The sequence below is a fragment of the Eleutherodactylus coqui genome, chromosome 5, assembly GCF_035609145.1.
Source record: "Eleutherodactylus coqui strain aEleCoq1 chromosome 5, aEleCoq1.hap1, whole genome shotgun sequence".
Classification (NCBI taxonomy): Eukaryota; Metazoa; Chordata; class Amphibia; order Anura; family Eleutherodactylidae; genus Eleutherodactylus; species Eleutherodactylus coqui.
Window position 1 is genome coordinate 34,848,692 of NC_089841.1, and position 21,214 is coordinate 34,869,905.

Sequence of the window (21,214 nt, forward strand, 5' to 3'; positions counted from 1 at the left end):
CTCCTCCAAAATGCACTGAGATACAGACGTGAGGGTGATCTGGCTATAAAGCGACATACTGTCATCCCCCATCTCCTGTTCTAACCACAAAGTGTCAGCCTTAAAGCTTAGCAGCGAACTTCTCAGCAGGCAAAGCAGCGGGATGGTAACACTAATAAAGACCGCATCGCCACTCACCATTTGTGTAGACTGCTCAAAGTTTCCGAGGACCTGGCAGATGTCGGCCATCCATGCCCACTCCTCTGTGAAGAACAGCGGAGTCTGACTACCACTCTGCCGGCCATGCTGCAGCTGGTATTCTACAATTGCTCTACGCTGCTCATAAACTCTGGCCAACATATGCAGCGTAGAATTCCAGCGCGTGGGCACGTCGCACAGCAGTTGGTGCTCTGGCAGCTGAAAGTGATGTTGCAATGTCCTGGCTGCATCCGTGGTGGACTTGCGGAAATGTGCGCTCACGTGGCGCACCTTGCCGAGCAGGTCAGACAAGTGGGGTAGTTTTTCAGAAACCGCTGAACCACCAGATTGAACATGTGGGCCAGGCATTGCACGTGTGTGAGGCTGCCAAGCTGCAGAGCCGCCACCAGGTTATGGCCATTGTCACACACGACCATGCCCGGTTGGAGAAAGCCAGAGATCGGTCTGCTCCGTCAGACCCTGTAACAGCTCGGGGGTGGTGTGCCTCTTGTCACCTAAGCTGATTAGTTTCAGCACGGCTTGCTGACACTTCCCCACTGCAGTGCTGCCGCAACGCGCGCTACCGACTGCTGGTGACATGCTCACACTTCTTAATTGAGAGGTGGAGGTGGCAGAGGAGGAAGAGTGATAATACGACGGAGAAACCATAGCCAAGGTAGGACCCGTTATTCTCGGTGTGGGTAGCACGTGAGCGGTCCCAGGCTCTGACTTGGTCCCAGCCTCCACCAAGTTCACCCAATGTGCCTTCAGGGAGATGTACTGTCCCTGCCCGCCAGCACTTGTCCACGTGTCCATCGTAGACCTTCCCAGTAACAGCGTTGGTGGAGGCACGGTTTATGTTGCGGGAGACATGCTGGTGTAGGGCAGGGATGGCGCACCAGGAAAAATTTTAGTGGCTGGGGACCGCCACCGCCATCATGTTTTTGAAAGCCTCAGTTTCGACTAGCCTGTATGGCAGCATCTACAGGCTTCGTAATTTTGCAATGTGCACGTTTAAAGATTGTGCATGCGTGTGGGTGGTGGCGTATTCCCGCTTTCACTCCAACACTTGTGTTAGCGACAGGTGAACGTTGTGCTGGGAGACATTGCTGGAGGACCATGAAGGTGAGGGTGTGGGTGCAGGCCAGGAGGCGCTCGTGCTTGCATCCTGAGAGGGGGATTGGATCTGTGTGCCAGGTTGTGGCACAAGGGAAGAGGCAGTAGTGTTACCCGGAGGCTATGAATGGCCTTTGTTCCACCTTGTTGGGTGCTTGGCCATCATACGCCTACGCATGTTGGTGGTGGTGAGGCTGGTAGTGGTGGCTCCCGACTGATCTTAATGCAGCACAGGTTGCACACCACTGTTCATCGGACGGCCGCGCTCTCACTAAAAAACATTCACACCTTTGAACACCTAGCCCTCTGCACGGAGGATTGCTGCGAGTAGGTGCTGTGGGAAACAGTTGGGGGATTATTTGCTCTGGCCCTGTCTCTCCCCCTGGCCACCCCACTGCCTCTTCCAGTGGCCCTGTCCTGCTGCTGCACTTGCCTTCCCCTCTGAAGCTTAGCAAGCTAGGTGGGGTCAGTCACCTCATCATCCAGCAGCTCTTCCTCTGAATCCTCTGTCTGCTCCTCGCTTGGACTTACTGCCCTTACAACAACCTCACTGAAAGACAACTGTGTTTCATCCTCCTCTTCCACAAAAAGCTCTTGAGACAGTAGCTGGAAGTGCCCAGCCTCATCACCCGGACTCAGGGAAATTTCCAAATGTTGGGCATCGGTCACAAGAAACTCGGGTGAGGAACCGTTTTTTCCGACTTAGGGCAGGGACCCGAGAACAGTTCCTGGGAGTCTGCCTGCTCAGAATCTCTCCTTTTCCTGGAGTGAGGAGGCTGGGAGGAAGGAGGAGCAGCAGCCATTGGATTCAGAGTTGCAGTCCCTAGGCCGAGAGTAGTGGACTGCGGAGAAGATTGTGTGGTCGATACATTTCTGGACGCGTTTTCTGCCATCCATGAAAGGACCTGCTCACACTGCTGTGTTTGTAATAAAGGTCTACCACATGGACCCATAAATTGTGATATGAAGCTAGGGAGCCCAGAAACTTGCCCCTCTCCTAATCCCTCAGCAGCCATCTGTGATTCACCACGCACAGAAACTCGGCCTGTGCCCACACCCTCACTTGGACGTCCACATCCTCGACCCTTACCCCTACTCCTCATCATGGTGGATTAAGGATAGAGCAGGGCTCAAATAAATTACCCCACTGTACAGCACTGACAACTGTGGCTTAAATCACCGCACACAGAGACTTGTAGATAGCGGAGGCTCTATGCTGTGACTTGAAAAAATTAACCCGCTGTCTTGCGCTGATACCTAGGGGTAATTTACCACTCACAGAGACTTGTAGATAAGAGAGGCTGTATGGAGGGGGAGAAGACTCTAAAGCCAGTGGATAGTGCTGGTAACTGCGGCTATCTCAACCCCACCAAGGAAAGGGTATTGTGAGACGCTCTGCACAGCAGCAGAGCTGAAATACTTTGCAGTGGCCCAGAAAATATTACAGTACTGTTTAGCGGTGAGACCTCTGTCTAAGGCACTGTAGACACAGAATGGTAGTTTGCAGTAGGCTAGGAAATATTAGAGAGCAGTTTCACGGTGAGAGCTGGTTGTACGGCACTGCAGCCTGAGAACGCTATTACTGAAAGGCTGGGAACAGGCCTAGATGCGTAATACAAAAATTGATGCATGACTGCTCCCAGCCAGCCACAACTATAATGCACACGGTGAGATGTAGCCCTAGGTAGGAGCGTTGGGTTTCTTGTACAGAGGATCAGGAGGACTGTATAACTTTCCCTATATAAGTAGCTGTGTCCCTAGACTCTGTTTTATGCACTGCAGACACAGAATGGTATAACTGAGGTAGTTTGCAGTAGGCTAGGACATGTTAGAGAGCAGTTTCACGGTGAGAGCTGGTTGTACGGCACTGCAGGCTGAGAAAGCTATTACTGAAAGGCTGAGAACAGGCCTAGATGCGTAATACAAAAATGGATGCACTACTGCTCCCAGCCAGCCACAACTATAATGCACACGGTAAGATGTAGCCCTAAGAAGGAGCGTTGGAGTTCTTGTATGGAGGACTGTATAACTTTCCCTATATAAGTAGCTCTGTCCCTACACTCTGCCTTATGCACAGCACACACAGAACAGTATAGCTGAAATGGCCTGCACAGCTCGGGATGCTTAAAAAAAATAAATGGTGCACTAGTGCTTCCAGCCAGCCACAACTATAATGCACACGGTAAGATGTAGCCCTAAGAAGGAGCGTTGGAGTTCTTGTATGGAGGACTGTATAACTTTCCCTATATAAGTAGCTCTGTCCCTACACTCTGCCTTATGCACAGCACACACAGAACAGTATAGCTGAAATGGCCTGCACAGCTCGGGATGCTTAAAAAAAATAAATGGTGCACTAGTGCTTCCAGCCAGCCACAACTATAATGCACACGGTAAGATGTAGCCCTAAGAAGGAGCGTTGGAGTTCTTGTATGGAGGACTGTATAACTTTCCCTATATAAGTAGCTCTGTCCCTACACTCTGCCTTATGCACAGCACACACAGAACAGTATAGCTGAAATGGCCTGCACAGCCCGGGATGCTTAAAAAAACAAATTGGTGCACTAGTGCTTCCAGCCAGCCACAACTATAATGCACACGATGAGGAGTAGCCCTAAGAAGGACCGTTGGGGTTCTTGAAGACAGGATCCTACGCTAACACTTTCCCTGTATAAGCAGCAGCACTTCCCCTAACCTCTGCCAGCATGCATCTGAGGCGAGCCGCGGGCGGGACCACTTTAAGTACTCGGTGGTCACCTGATCGGCCCAGCCACTCACTACTGGGGGGAAGAGAGGGCTGGCACATCACAGCAGGAAGTGGTAATGCCTTCCCCCCATGTCTATTGGCTAGAAAATGGCGCTAAACATGCGGGGAAGGAAATGCAATTGACTCGAGTAACACGTGGTGTTCGTCTCGAGTAATGAACATCTCGAGTACCCTAATACTCGAACGAGCATCAAGCTCGGACGAATGTGCTCGCTCATCTCTAATTCCAATAGTAAACCTTGAGCAAGTGTGTGAATTTCACAGTGCCACATCACTTATACGTTCCATATAGTAATGGTGAACAAAAATAGGAAAGGCATAAAAACATAACAAATATGATATTATATTGAGACTCCATATGTCAGAATTACAGCACCATACCAGATCCAAAATAACGCCTGTGCCATATTATAATGATACGCATGAGGATTCTGCAATGCAGTATTCTAACCGTTGCAATGGCATTATAATGGAACTAGACATGTGACCTTTCCAACGATACATCTCACCAAGGATACTACACGTCCCATATTACGAGTATAATGTTACTACAAAGAATGGAGAAGGTGAAACGGGACCCCAACTATGAATATAAAGAGTTCACACACCAGACGTTATCACATCATTATCTATACGGTGTTACAGATTCCAACATTACATCATAAATCCCAAATTTGTCCTTTTCAACATCATTTTTAACAGATTCCCTAAGCAGAGATGGAGTGTTTGTCCATATTAACCCTTTCTACCCCAGTACTCTGCACCAGACCTACTACAGATCCAGGGGCTAGGGCATACCAGGGTCAATATCATCATCATCCTCATCCTTTGAGTTTGACTCAGATAGGCCGACCTTTTTGGCCAGAATGTTGGGATTAGTAGTGCATGGACTGTTATACTGCGGAGCACATAGCCTGTCCTGACACTCCTTCTGTGTGAAATCTCTAATTAATCAAATTTTACAACAAGATGACGGTAATTATGTTACTTATTGTTTATTCTTGACCTTTTCACCACAATGTTAATTACAATTAGCAGATGTAAATGACATAGCATGTACCTAATTAGGGAAACTCTCTTTTTTCATCATTCTGTGTATTCTGTGTACAAACGCAGTAGTGGAACTACTGATAAAAAAAAGACAAACTGAGGGTGCGTTCACACGAACGTATATCGGCTCGGTTTTCACGCCGAGCCGATATACGTTGTCCTCGTTTGCAGGGGGGGGATGGAAGAGCCAGGAGCAGGAACTGAGCTCCCGCCCCCCTCTCTGCCTCCTCTCCGCCCCTCTGCACTATTCGCAATGGGGAGAGGCGGGGCAGGGCGGGGCTAAGTGGTGCGGATTGGCCACGCCCCGCCTCTCCCCATTGCAAATAATGCAGAGGGGCGGAGAGGAGGCAAAGAGGGGGCGGGAGCTCAGTTCCTGCTCTAAGGCTCTTCCATCCTCCCCCCTGCACACGAGTACAACGTATATCGGCTCGGCGTGAAAACCGAGCCGATATACGTTCATGTGAATTCACCCTAAGGCTTCTTTCACAAGAGCGCATATTGGCCGGCTGTTTTCACAGCCAGCCAATATACGCTTCGTTGTAAGTGAAAGATTGGGTGAACGGGCACACAACTCAAACGTTTGTGCGCCCGTTTATATAGCCTGGTAAGGACGGCGCAATCTCCCATTTCCAGGCCATCTCCCGTTTCCCCTCCCTCCTCACTGCAGGCTTGCCTGTCTTCCTCCCCTTTCGTTCTGTGCAATGGGAGGGGCCATCCCGCCTCTTGTCCATAACATCAATGTCCATTGCACAGAACTAAAGGGGGGGGGGAGAGGTAAGCCTGCACGAGTGGGGGGGAGAACAGAGGGAGGAAGTTTAGCAGCCATGCTGCTAAACTCCCTCCCACCTACGGCCGCAGCCATGGGCTCCCATAGGAGCTTGTGCAGCGGCTAGATGTATTCCGGCCAAAACATAGTTCTTGAACTATGTTTTGGCTCCGACATAAAAACGCCTGGCGCTATATTGGCTTGGCTGGGCGTTTTTACGCCTCACCAATACGCCCATGTGATCTGATGCATTGGAATCCATTGCATCAGATCATAGCACATATCGTCCGGCCGTGAAAACGCCAGCCGATATGCGCTCATGTAAAAGAAGCCTAAAATATATGCCTCGTTTCTAAGAATAAAATCCAGGGTACTTTTCATGACACCATACCTTTGTATGTGAGATTACGGGAGTTAGAAAGATAGTTGTCCCGTGTAAACGCATGCAGAAAACTGAATTACTAGCTGTAGTGTAAATAGCAGTCAATCAGTTCTGAACAACTGTCTGCTTACAGTGAGTGGAGGCGGGTGGGGTGAGAACAGGGGCAATAAAACCTGGTATCCCCTCTTCCTCCCATGCTTTTTTTGGGGGTATTTCTTGACCCCAGCGGCAGGGATGGGGTGTAAAAAGTGGTGCTCTGTGAGGCTTCATAAGCTTGATGAGGTGCGACAGTCTCACACAGAAGGCGCTCAACAAGCTGCTCCTGGAACTGCAGGAAGGCGAGCGTTCCCAAGGCTTCTTGTAAATTACGTACTACAGGTAGCGGTCTCAATAACGCCCGGCTCATACGGCCGGATGTGGGATCTGCTTGCAGAGGCCCACAGCAGATCCCAGCTGTGAACCTGGCTGTGGCCCTGCGTACGGCCACGTAATGTACTGCGCATAACTGCATATTCACACAGGCGGTCATGCGCAGTACACCTTTTTTTGTTTATATTCCCCCCCCCCATCCTCCGTCGCACAGTGATGACGTGGGTAACGGCGATCACAGACTCGGGCACCGCTCACCGCAGTATCCCGGTGACATCTCCTGCCTCCCGGCTACCTTCAGGAGCTGGCAGCCAGGAGATTTCAAATTTGCCAAGGCTTATGGCCTTCTGTGCATGCGGCTGACATATGATGCCTGTCACACATGCAGAGAAAGCGGCGTCAGGTGCTGGAGGACCAAATCACCACAGGATGGCATGGAAGACCAGGGTGAGTAATCTCAGCTGCCCCATAGATCCAATCCATGAGGGCAGCTGAATCTTTGACTTTTTAAAAATTTTATGCGCCGATTGCATTGCCGGAGGGTTGGGGGCTCCCCACGGCTCCCCATGACAGCTCCATGTTGTTATCTACCTCTTGGCACTGACAGCATGGAGCTGTCATGTCCATAGGCCACGTGGTTTTAATTCCCACGGGAAGCATGTTTTTACGTCCTTGGGGATAAAAAGCCCATTTAGCTAGGATGTAGAAACATTATGGGCTGGTCACTAAGGGGTTAAAGGCCGTCTAACCCGGGTCTGCTTAATGTCATTCTATTGGAGGAAAAACTAATATTCTTATAACTCCTCCCATTTCTAGTTTTTTTTCCCATATTTAATAATATAAGGCTTTGAGTTCAGATTTTCATACTTTTTTTTATTTTTCGATACATATTGAACTCTATTTGCATATGAAATCATATTGCACAGAATGAGTCTTTATTATCTTTACTCCATCGTTGTTTTTAAAAAGTTTTTTTTTTTAAATTGAAAAAAATTTAATAGAATGTAAAAATAAGCAAAACAAAAAAACGTCACATTGGTTTACTATGTGAAGGAAAAACGCTTAAAAAGTACATATCGCATTTCCTGAAAATAAAGGGTTCAAAAAGTAGCATGTATCCCAAAATGCTTGCAATAAAAAAATACATACTGCCCCCCAAAAAACAAGCCAGCACTAAGCTAAACTGATAGAAAAATAAAAATGTTCTAACATATTAATGCTAACTATTAGAGATGAGCGAGCGTACTCGGAAAAGCACTACTCGCTCGAGTAATTTGCTTTATCTGAGTATCGCTGTGCTCGTCCCTGAAGATTTGGGTGCCGCTGCGGCTGACAGGTGAGTCGCAGCGGGGAGCAGGGGAGAGCGGGCGGGAGAGAGGGAGAGAAAGATCTCCCCTCCGTTCCTCCCCGCTCTCCCCTGCAGCTCCCCGCTCCGTGCCGGCACCCGAATCTTTAGCCCCGAGCACAGCGATACTCGGATAAAGCCAATTACTCGAGCGAGTAGTGCTTTTCCGAGTACGCTCGCTCATCTCTACTAATTATCTTTAATGAGAAATGCTTTTATTGTACACAAGTATATAGGTTTCAGGACATAATAAACATCTGGTTATAGGCAGATCTTAACATCAGGTAAATATAACCTCAGATGAAGAACACATGACAAATTACACCGAGTCATTAAGAGAACGTAGGGCAAAATGCAGAAGTGTGTGAAAAATTAAAAACACCTTTACGACTTCCATAGGAAGTAAGAGGGAAAGTAGCAACCAGATGCCAAATGCTCTTGAGTAGTTGACCCTATTCACCTAATTGTAAGACCTTCTAAAAACCAGATTTATTTTTCTTATCTCCATATAAATCTATAGAATCTAAAGAGGGCGTGGAGTGCCCAGTTTTTCCCAGGAATACATTATAGATATAGATAAAATAGATATAAAAACATCTCCATAAAAAAAATGCAGCCTCCCTCCCAATTAAAACTTTTTTCGTTATTACACCAGTTAAATGGGTGTGTCCTGACTTTTGCCTCACGCTATTTTTATATAACTCTAAACACATGGTATTGCAGTAACTGCACTCACCTGCAGAATGAAGATTACTCGTTAGTTATGTCACAGACAGAGGGCTTATTTACACGTCCGTATATCGGCCGGGTTTTCACGCCCGGCAGATATACGGTGCCTCTTTCTGCAGGGGGAGGAGCAGTGCACTGAGCATCCGCCCATTCTCCGCCACTATTTCCAATGGGAGGGGGCGGGTTGAAACTTAGCTCCGCCCCCACCCCTCCTATTGCACTGCTCCCGGCCCGGCTTGCCTCCTCTCCCTGCAGATAGAGACACCGTATATAGGCCGGGCGTGAAAACAAGGCCAATATACGGACGTATGAATAAGCCCTGAATGGTAGAAAATATAAGTTATTATACCCCAAAATGTTGCCATTAAATAAACAGAACTCCTAACCATCCCTCACGGTCGTGGAGCCAAAAATAAAATAGAGATAACTTGGAAACAACCTTTCGATTATTTTTATCCCCATCATTTTGTCCTGGAGACTATTTGCCTTTTCTCTTGTATGACGTGGTTTCTCCTTTAGGCCGGTTTGATACGGCCGAGAAGACTCCACCAGATTTGTGCGCTGTGAGTCATACACATGAGCAATGCTTTCCTGCATACCACCGCAATGCGATGCTCTGCAGGCAACAAATCAAAGCGTATCGGCAGCAGCGCCGCCCTGTTGAAAGCTATGGCAGAGCTTTGCGATTCCCTTCATCCCTGCAGTGATGCGAGGTTTGTTTCACATGAAAACGCCTCACATCTCTGGGACATTCACATGGCTGATTCACGGCTCGATATTGCCCTCGCCCATGTGAAACTATCTTTAGGGCTCATTCACACGAGTGTAAGCATGTAACGCTGCGAGTATCCCATGCATTGTATGCATCGCAGATAGGGATGAGCGAGTATACTCGCTAAGGCACTACTCGCTCGAGTAATGTGCCTTAGCCGAGTATCTCCCCGCTCGTCCCTAAAGATTCGGGGGCCGGCGCGGGGCGGGGAGCTGCGGGGAGGAATGGAGGGGAGATCTCTCTCTCCCACCCGCTCTCCCCGGCTCCCCGCCGCAACTCACCTGTCAGCTGCGGCGGCCCCCGAATCTTTAGGGACGAGCAGGGAGATACTCGGCTAAGGCACATTACTCGAGCGAGTAGTGCCTTAGCGAGTATACTCGCTCATCCCTAATCGCAGACCTTTCGTTCTGCTGTTCGGGACTGAGTAGCAGTGTGGTTTATGTTTTTTTCAAATTCCCCCACTCTGCGGGGAATTGCTGCCCCTTCGCAATGCCTGCATACGAACAGCCCTTTAAGGGCCACATATGATATGTGGAGAAATAGAGCATGTTCAATTTATTTCTCCTGCGTACCACATGCAGTGTCCACACGCAGGCGCGTAACAAGATTTGATAGTAAAAATATTTCCTACAATCTGAACATGAAAAACACTTTTCTCCTGTATGACTTCCCTGATGTAAAAAAAATCACTCATGTAAATGACCCCATTCAAAAGAATTGAGTTCATATGCATGCCAGATTTGTGCATCTCACACCGCACAAAAATCGCACGATTTTCTGGGTCACGTGAAAGGGGCCTAAGAATGAACCCATTGAAATCAATGGACTGTATGCTATGCGTTTTGCGCGGAAATATGGTCGTGTGCAGCTGCCTTAGTAAAATAGCTATTAGAAAAAAGCCAGAATAAGAAGTTCCAAACCTTCGCCCTGTTGCGGTTGTAAAAAAAGGCACTGTTTACAGCAGATCTAAAAAAGTCCTTAATGACCTTTAGTTAACATCCAATCGTAGCAGTTTTTGCTTGTTTTGGAGCATTTGCTAATCAGAGGAGTTTAACAAAAAAAATAGTCACTTTTCTGTGTGAGTACTTGGATATTTAAAAACTGGTGATTTCCTAGTGAACATCAATAAGCCTTCTCTTCTGTGTGACCTTTTTGATGTTTAACAAGATTTGATTTCAGAGTAAAACATTTCCCACATTCTGAACATGAAAATGGCTTTTCTCCTGTGTGACTTCTCTGATGTATAAGCAGATTTGCGTTGCTAGCAAAACCTTTGCCATAATCTGAACATGAAAATGGCTTCTCCCCTGTGTGAATTTTCTGGTGTGTTACAAGATTTGATTTGCTAGTAAAATATTTGCCACATTCTGAGCAAGAAAATGGCTTCTCCCCTGTGTGAATTCTCTGATGTATAACAAGATATTCTTTGGTAGTAAAGCATTTCCCACATTCTGAACATGAAAATGGCTTCTCTCCTGTGTGAATTTTCTGGTGTGTTACAAGATATGTTTTGCTAGTAAAACATTTCCCACATTCTGAACATGAAAATTGCTTCTCCCCTGTGTGAATTTTCTGGTGTGTTACAAGATTTGATTTGCTAGTAAAACATTTGCCACATTCTGAGCAAGAAAATGGCTTCTCCCCTGTGTGAATTTTCTGGTGTGTTACAAGATATGCTTTGCTAGTAACACATTTGCCACATTCTGAACATGAAAATGGCTGCTCCCCTGTGTGAATTTTCTGGTGTGTTACAAGATATGCTTTGCTAGTAAAACATTTGCCACATTCTGAACATGAAAATGGCTTCTCCCCTGTGTGAATTTTCTGGTGTGCAACAAGATTTGATTTGCTAGTAAAACATTTGCCACATTCTGAACATGAAAATGGCTTCTCCCCTGTGTGAATTTTCTGGTGTGTTACAAGATATGCTTTGCTAGTAAAACATTTCCCACATTCTGAACATGAAAATGGCTTCTCCCCTGTGTGAATTTTCTGGTGTGTTACAAGATTTGCTTTGCTAGTAAAACATTTGTCACATTCTGAACATGAAAATGGCTTCTGCCCTGTGTGAATTCTCTGGTGCTTTACAAAATTTGATTTGCTAGTAAAATATTTGCCACATTCTGAGCAAGAAAATGGCTTCTCCCCTGTGTGAATTCTCTGATGTATAACAAGATATTCTTTGGTAGTAAAGCATTTCCCACATTCTGAACATGAAAATGGCTTTTCTCCTGTGTGACTTCTCTGATGTATAACCAGATTTGCGTTGCTAGCAAAACCTTTGCCATAATCTGAACATGAAAATGGCTTCTCTCCTGTGTGAATTGTCTGGTGTGTTACAAGATTTGATTTGCTAGTAAAACATTTGCCACATTCTGAGCAAGAAAATGGCTTCTCCCCTGTGTGAATTCTCTGATGTATAACAAGATATTCTTTGGTAGTAAAGCATTTCCCACATTCTGAACATGAAAATGGCTTCTCCCCTGTGTGACTTCTCTGATGTATAACCAGATTTACTTTATAAGCAAAACCTTTGCCACAATCTGAACATGAAAATGGCTTCTCCCCTGTGTGAATTTTCTGGTGTGTTACAAGATTTGATTTGCTAGTAAAACCTTTGCCACAATCTGAACATGAAAATGGCTTCTCCCCTGTGTGAATTTTCTGGTGCGTTACAAGATTTGATTTGCTAGTAAAATATTTCCCACATTCTGAACATAAAAATGGCGTTTCTCCTGTGTGAGTTCTCTGATGTGCAACAAGATATGCTTTATGAATAAAACATTTGCCACATTCTGAACATGAAAATGGCTTCTCCCCTGTGTGAATTTTCTGGTGTGTTACAAGATATGCTTTGCTAGTAAAACATTTCCCACATTCTGAACATGAAAATGGCTTCTCCCCTGTGTGAATTTTCTGGTGTGTTACAAGATTTGCTTTGCTAGTAAAACAATTCCCACATTCTGAACATGAAAACGGCTTCTCTCCTGTGTGGGTTCTCTGATGCTTTACAAAATTTGATTTGCTAGTAAAACATTTCCCACATTCCGAACATGAAAATGGCTTCTCCCCGGTGTGAATTCTCTGATGTATAACAAGATATTCTTTGGTAGTAAAGCATTTCCCACATTCCGAACATGAAAATGGCTTCTCCCCTGTGTGAGCTCTTTGATGTTCTCCTCTTCTGTAACTTTTCTTCTGCTTAACAGTCTGTGATGGATCAGAGGATGGGGCCTGTATAAAAGCACTAGATGATGGATCTTTGCTATGAAGGGCTGAAGGTATATTTGGGATAATGGCAGGTTCTTCATATGCATCTTGTCTACCATTATCATCCAATTCAAAATCTACAGATATCAGACGTCCCTCTGAGCTCCTGGTAACGTCACCTGCCAAGAATAAAGCTGATTTTACCATTATTGAACATAAGAAAAATGATATTGACATTTCTATATAAATTACAGGTCACATAGCAAAATGCAATTAGACAGAAATAAGCAATTAGATCACAATCTAATAGTAGACCTCAGAGAGAGGACCAGTAGATCTTGATGTTCTGACACCAAGGTGTTATCTTCCTCCCTCTCCACATCTCCATGACAACCAATGTGCAAGAGAACATTTCATTAGGAGAGTAATAGAGTTTACTTAGTTCTAAAATTGGGAAGATATTCTTATCTCAATAGTACTGACAGCAAACAATGAAGGAATCGGCCTCGTTCACATAGATATATTATATATCCGGACTACAGATGGATTTTACACTCATCTATTTCAAAACATTTATTCTTCTAAATAATGGATACAATACACAAGATAATCGGGTCATTATTATGATGTGGTGCACATAATTACACCCATATTATAGATGCCCATCATGTGTTAGCGCCTAGAATGGTATCACATGTCAGCCACATTTAGTTTGTACTTTGGATGAATGGGGGAACATCCAGCGGAAACTGACAGATCCCAGAGCTTATGAATCTACATAACTATCTGCAGCCGCTGACCGAGGAGAATCGGTGACTCCTCTCTGCTGTATTTAGTGGTTACTACTCACCTGGGCGGTTACCTATAGGAATCTCCTCTTCAAACTCCTCTTTGACCATCACAATTGTCTCTGTAGTATTAATATCAGTCAGATCTTCATCCTGATCCAAAAGCTGTGAGACAAATATTGTAAAAGTCAGCAGACGGTTAGAGAAGTCGTGTGAAATGATCATTAATCATCATGAAAACTCCAAATGACCTGACTGGAGTAGTTATCTGAGCCACATAGCTGCAGGTCTAGAAGCCGGACATAGATATTAGATGACGGGTCAATGACCCCCCAGGAACCTCATACACATGTATATCTGGCATGGCTAGACACGCTGCACGTTGTCTCAGTGGAGGAGATCAGCGTCTACCAGATACATCCACTGTTTGTCTCGGGGGAAATGAAGGAGCAGATAGATATAAATCCAACCTGTTGGCTCCTTATTCCCACCAGCAGTCTCCACCGCCAGAAAACTGGGAGAAGATCCAGACAACATGTAATGTCTCTGGTCAGCGGTAATCCTGCCATCTCCACCGGCCTCATCACACAAGGAGAAGACATCTAATAAGACTGAAGACAAGAGCTTCACAGCCTTCTACAGTTTAGAGGGACATCTCCATCTACCTGATGGTCCTGTGGAAGAAGAGGACAGGGACATCTCTCTGGTGGGCTTCTCTTACTGGATGGAACTGGAGGAAACACAGACAGACACTGAAGTCATTCTTTACATACAGATAATAAAGTCCCCGTGTATTTAGTCCTGTCTATTACCTGGTGATGGGAGCGGCTGGTGGTCCTCCATCATGGCCTCCTTGTACAGATCCTTGTGTCCTTCTAAATACTCCCACTCCTCCATGGAGAAATAGACAGCGACATCCTGACACCTTATAGGAACCTGACAACACAATATACAGTCATCACCCAGAAGCCTCCAGTGCTTTTACTGTATAATGTCCCAGCATTCCCTGCACCATCACCTCTCCAGTCAGCAGCTCAATCATCTTCTTGGTGAGTTCTAGATTCTGTACATTGATGTCCTCATGTATCAGGGGGTGAGGTGGGGGCCTTGTGATTGGGCTCAGGGGTCTTCCCCATCCATCACATATGGGGGCCCAACAGCCATCACTAGAGGTCTTCTTCACTACTGTGTAATCCTGTATATTGAGAGACATTGATTAATATCACTACAGACCAGGGGCGTAATTAAAGGCCCAGGGGCCCGGATGCAAAAAGTTCAGCTCTGCCCCACCCCAGTACCCATACCTAAACCATGCTGCATACAGCTGCAAAACAAATTTCCATACATGATCTGCCCCTTGGTGTAATCATTCCAAACATGACTCATTTCTTACACTATATGACAATTTGTTTGTAGCCCTGTAGGCCACTCTCAGACACACAGACCGCTTTTTACCGCTAACAGTGCAGCGTCCTGAGCACCATATTAACTGCGGTAGATCGCTCTGGTTGATTTTAATGGGGTTACTCAGACCTGAGCTGGAATGCACGTTTTTTAATGTTATGATTCTCAAAAGCTGTCTGTTCTATATTTGTGGCTTCACGTTTTTTAACGCACCTCCTTACCCATCACAATGATGGGGTGCATTAATAAACACTGTTAAACACTGTACCACGAGTTCAAAAATCACCACAAAAGAAGCAAAAATCTTCCCCGCGCTCCAAGGGTTAAACCAAAAGATGAAGACCACAGGTCCGTAAATTACCAATACTATTTATTTTGCTACGCGTTTCAGCAACATATACAAACACATTAACAAAAATCTGTCTTATATACACACAAAATATTATAACACAGTCCTAAAACTGACCCGTGTGGTAGTCGCAGCGAACGCCATCAGAATGTCCGCCCTCCCTAGGGAGGTGATCCGAACATGTGACCTAGTCATGTGTCCATGATCACATGACTAGGATTCTCTACATGTGGAATGCATAATGCGTTCCACTCGCACTTCCTAAAACCATCTGCAATTAAGCCATATTTAACATATAACATATGGTAACTCCATCTGTATAAATCCACCTCATCAATATCAAAACGCTCATTAAACTATAGAAAAATAAGAATAATATTCATATATATATATATATATATTTTCTCATTAAAAAAATGTCTAGCTAATATCTCCTGTAAAATAGGATTTATGTAAAAAAAATAATTTTGGAATAATTTTTTTGATTATTTTTTTAAAAATCTCAAACTATATATTTCTCCTTTTCCTCTAAATGTTTTTGTATATAAATATATTTCAAAAATAATGACCATTATTCTTTATAATAAATTTTTTTTTTTAAACTAAAACAGTTTTAGCTATATAAAGATGCATACACATACACACACATATAAATATATATATATATATTATATATATATATATAAAAAAGATATAAACAGATTTTTATTTTTTTATAAATCAATCTTTATTGAGTTTTATATTTTTTCCAACATTAAACCCAGAGGGTCTAGACATAGTAGCACATTAATATGACGAACTTCAATGGAATGGAATACATCAAAATCTCGCCTTTGCCATCCGCTATTGTACGACTATAAGTCAGTATGTCTGAACCTCTATTAACACATCTATATCTGCGAAACAATAGTGTTCTAAACATTTGTAAATAAAGAACAGGGGTGGGGGTAAGGGAAACTCACAGGGCGAGGGGTTGGGGGGGGAAGGGAGGGGGGAGGGGGTAAATGCTCCTACCTTCTATCTTCCATCTCCAGTCTCTTTGTTTGTTTCAAAGGGTTCCGGGGGCTCTCCCATCCGACCTGCTTGGTATGATTAATATCCACTTCGTCCGTCCATCCTCTGTCCGGGGCATCTCCGTGTTCGGCAACCACATGTGAAGAGGTGGGGTCTCTACCCTCTTTCCTATCTTTATGACCCGTTGGGCTTTCTGATAGCGTATTCGTTATGTTATGTTTGAATGCTTCTTTTTAAGGTATCCGCTTCCAGGGTGTCCACATTTCCACAAAAACGTCCCGCCTCCCGCTTTTCCAGCTGGAGAGTTCCTCTAGGTTGCAAATTAAGTCAACCTTCTCTTTCCACTGTGCGATTGAGGGAGGAGATTTTTGTAGCCACATTAAAGGAATCAGTGCTTTCGCTGCGTCAATAAGAATTGCAATTAATCGGTCTTTGAGCGGATGGAAATCCGCAGATGTTTTCCACAGGAAAACTTTTTCTGCTGTTAGGACCAAACCCGGTTTTATAGTCCTCAGTGTATTCTCCACCTTTCTCCAGAAGGTAAGTAGTTTTGTGCAGTCCCACCAGATATGTCGAAAGGATCCCGTCGTGATGTCACACCTCCAGCACCTGTCGTGGGGCGCTAATTTGTATGCGTGTAGCCATTGAGGGGTTTTGTACCACCTCGATGGTAGTTTGTAATGTCCCTCTTGAAGAAGGACACACGGAGAGAGGCCGAAGGATAGCTTAAGGGTGAGTTTTACCTCTGCTTCTGATAGGGATATGTTCAGCTCCTTCTCCCATGAGTTAATAAAACCTGGTCTAGAGGTTGTTGATGCTGAGATAAATTTCCTGTGGATGTGTGAGATTATTTTATGGCGCGGGAATCCCTTTTCTATTGCTTTTTCAAATGTAGTTGTTGGTCTAGTTGATTTGTAAGACTTAAGAAAGTTCTCTAGAGTCTTTATCACGTGTGCTTTCTGTAGAAATGGGAGTTGGACATCCGGGCATAGTGTTTGTAGGATTTCACCAGCTTCTTTGTGTGCTAGTACCTGGATGTCCCCCACTCTTAGCTCCGGCAAACGCTTCCAAATCCCTCTAGTCACAGGGTCTGTGGGGATGTTCATTAGTTTGCATAGGGTTCCTATTGGGGCCACTGGGGATGGGTCTGGGGCTAGTGTGTTTTTCAGTTTATCCCAGGCCTCACAGGGGCCCTTCAGCAAAGGGTGGAAATTCTTGGAATTATATTGGGTCCTTCTTGGGAGCCAGAGATCTTCTATCAGGGTCTCTCCGTATGTGCTCCCTGCTAATTGTTGCAGCATTGGGTCTCTTACGGTGCTCACCAGCTCCAGCCAGTAGCTCAGCTGTGAGGCTCTATATACCTCGTAAACGCATGGCATGTCAATCCCCCCCTCCCATCTCCTCTTGATCAGCGTGTTATGGGCTAAGCGGGGTCTTTTCTGTTTCCATACGTAGCTGGAGAATGTCATGCGTATGTTTTTGAAAAATACATTGGGTATATGGATAGGGAGCATGCGTATTTTGTAGGTAATGGTTGGCATAACATAAGATTTTATGATATTTTTTCTACCAAACCAAGAGATATATGGAATATCAAATGAGCGGAGCAGATTCTTGACCTGTATGAGGAGTGGTTGAAAGTTCACGGCGAAGAGGTTTTCGGCTTTTTTAGTAATCTTTATGCCTAGGTAATCTATGGAGGATTCGGACCACACGAATGGTGTATTAGCTTTTAATGATTCACTGCTGGCCTTTGGGACTGAGACGTTTAGTATGTTGGATTTGGAGTAGTTGACCTTAAAATCTGAGATTTCTCCAAATTTCTCTAAAAGTGATATTAGGTTCGAGATCCCTTTTTCCGGTTCCGTGAGCAGGAACATAATATCGTCCGCAAACGCGGCCAGCTGGAGCGAGTGCGGCCCGACAGAGATCCCTTTTATTCCTGGGTGAGATCTCACTTTTTGTAGAAGGGGTTCCAAAGCTAGCACGAACAGCGTCGGGGAAAGTGGACACCCTTGGCAGGTGCCATTCCGAATGTCAAAGGTGGGGGAGAGGGTATTGTTAATACTCAATCTTGCATGCGGGTTACTATATAATGCAAATATTGCAGATATGAATGCTGGGGGGAAATTAAATTTCTCTAGAGCGATCTTCATATACAACCAGTTGACCCGGTCGAACGCTTTTTCAGCGTCTGTTCCTATCAATAACATTGGGATCTTTTTTGATTGTGCGTATCTGACCGCATGAAGCAGTCTGTAGCAGTTTTCTTTTCCTTCCCTGCCTCTAATGAAACCTGTCTGCTCCCTATTTATCAGAGAAGGGATAAGGTCCTCCATTCTCTTAGATAAAAATTTGGCCCACAGTTTTACGTCCAAATTAATTAAAGAAATGGGTCTGTAACTAGCGCATGCTTCTGGATCCTTGTTGTCCTTATGGATGAGTATTATGTGGGCTTCCTGTGCTTGTGTGGGTAATCTACTTCCTTGTAGTAGGGAGTTAAATAGTTCTTTTAGTCTTGGGGCTAGTGATGTTTTGAAGGTTTTGTAATAAGCCGATGATAGGCCATCAGGCCCTGGGGATTTACCCTGGGGATTTACCCGACGGACTCGAAGTGATTAAATCTTCAACTTCCTGATCTGTCGCTTGGGACAGCAGGGTCTGTGAGACCTCATCCCCTAATTTTGGTAATTTGACTGTGCTCAAGAATAGATCAATTCTCTTTTTGAGGGCCCCTTGCTCGGTCGCTCCTTCCCCTCCTCTTAGATTGTATAGTTGCGAATAAAAGTGCTGGAAAGCTTTAGCTATTTCCTGGGATGAGGTAACCTTGGTTCCTGTTTGGTTTTTGACCGAGCTAATGAAATTCCGTGACCTTGATTTTTTGAGCATGGCTGTCATAAACCTGCTCCCCTTATTTCCATGAAAATACACAGTCTGCTTCAGGAAGAGGTGTCTCTTGTTGAACCTTACCTCCAATAGACGTTTAAGGTCTCGTCTCTTGGAAGTCAGTTCCTCCTGTACCTTTATGGTATGTGACAATTTTGATGTTTGCTCCAATTTTGCTATCTGCGATAATAGGCTATCAATCTCCCTCTGTTGAAGTTTTTTCAGTCTGGCCTCAAGTGTGTCCCCCTGCGTTGCTACAATAGATACATGCATACCCTGGCCAGACCACTTCTCTGTGTGAGGAGAGCAGCAGGGCAGGCAGATGTGGCCGCTGTACAATGTGTATGCAGGAGCAGCAGGGTGATGACATCATCACCCCGCTCCGCTCACTCAGTACGGTGTCTGCCTCCCTTTTCCTCTTTTCCAGCTTTCTCTCAGGCTAGTCGCACTGCTGACTGCGTGTTTCCTGCGGTGCGGCCGACAGTGCAACCAGCCGGTAATGCACTGAATGTGCATTTGTATATGGCAGAAGGTGGCCTCTGGGCTCCCTCAGCGCAGAGTCTTGGTCACCACTGTGACTCTTAACAGTATGCCGATGCTACAGACATTTCTAGATTCCATCTCCTCTCCAGTGACATAAATTGCTATTACCATAGATTAGAATGAAGTAATGTGACATCATCAGAATCGCTCACCTCTCCAGTAAGCTGGAAGAGTATCTCTAAGGTGACTCTTAATACACTTTCTGCCATCTTCTTTCTGTCTTCCTCCATCTTTAATGAATTCACACATAGGGTCCTGAATGGAGAAAATATGAACAAATATAAAAACCACAAAAAACAGCAACATAAAAATACATTTACTGGTGATAATAATAGGAAACATTTAACCACATACGGACATGGCCTTTTTTTCCGCTTTCATTTTTTCCTCCCCCCCCCCCCCCCCTTTAAAAAAAATTGTAACTCCTTTATTTATCCATGGACGTCGCTGTATGAGGGCTTGTTTTTTGCGGGACGAGTTGTAGTTTTCAATGCTTCTATTTAATGTACCATATAATGTACTGAAAAACTGTAAAAAAAATCTAAGTGTAGTAAAATGGAAAAAAAAAATGACATTCCAACATTTTTCGGTGCGTCTTGTTTCTACGGCATTAAAAATGACATGATAATTTAATCATATAGGTCAGTACAATTACTATGATACAAAACTTTTTTTTTTTGCCGTACTACTTTTATTGGTTTTCACATATTGTACATTTAATTTTTTTAAATTATTTTCTGCCGTCATCTTCTGCGCCCAATAACATTTTTATTTTTCCATCAACATAGTTGTGCGAGGGCTCATTTTTTGCAGGACATCCTGTAGTTTCTGTTGGTACTATTTTGTAATACATACGACTTTTTAATAGCTTTTTATTTCATTGTTTCTTGGAGACACGATGACCAAAAAAAAGCATTCCTGGTGTTATTTTTTTTTCTGATGACGTTCACCGTGCGGGGTAAATAAGGCATTAATTTGATAGATCAGACTTTTATGCAGCGATACCAAATATGTATTTTTAATTTATGATTTAGATTCCTTTATTATAAATATGGCAAAACGGTGGTGATTTAAACTTTAATTGCTTTTTTTTTCTACAATTAGTAAAACTTTATTGATCTTGTTTTTACTTTATCTTTAGTCCCCATAGGGGACAACAACCTGCCATAGCCTTACATCATACTGCGTTCGCCAGGCAGTCTATCAGGCTATCCTATGGGGACAGCTTCATGGGCATTCTGCCATGACACCTGTACAGCTCCCTGCAATCTCACAATTGACAGCGGCATTTAAAGGGTTAGCAGCTTTAATCAGCTGGCTGTCAGAAACAGCCGGCACCCGGGAGATGGGAGATTGCCACACGATGTCCTTCCATACATACCCCAATGCTTAAGAACATAAATGTTTGCCCTGTAGCGGGAAGGAGTTATCCCATTACTTAAAATTACTTACAAACCCCTGTGTACTTCCTGGTTGCTGCTGACCAGGACATGTGACTGCTGCAGCCAATCACTGACTATAAAAGCTCACTGCTGTGGCCAGTGATTGGC

At 44.6% G+C, this 21,214-nt stretch overlaps 1 protein-coding gene across 1 annotated transcript in view; it reads right to left on the reverse strand.

Moving 5' to 3' along the window:
- Positions 1-21,214, reverse strand: part of LOC136629217 (zinc finger protein 850-like) — an 83,402-nt gene that overhangs the window by 20,935 nt on the left and 41,253 nt on the right. The window contains exon 5 of the mRNA XM_066605397.1: positions 10,742-12,665. Within this exon, the coding sequence (XP_066461494.1) occupies positions 10,742-12,665 (1,924 nt within the window). The remainder of the gene's footprint in view (positions 1-10,741; positions 12,666-21,214) is intronic.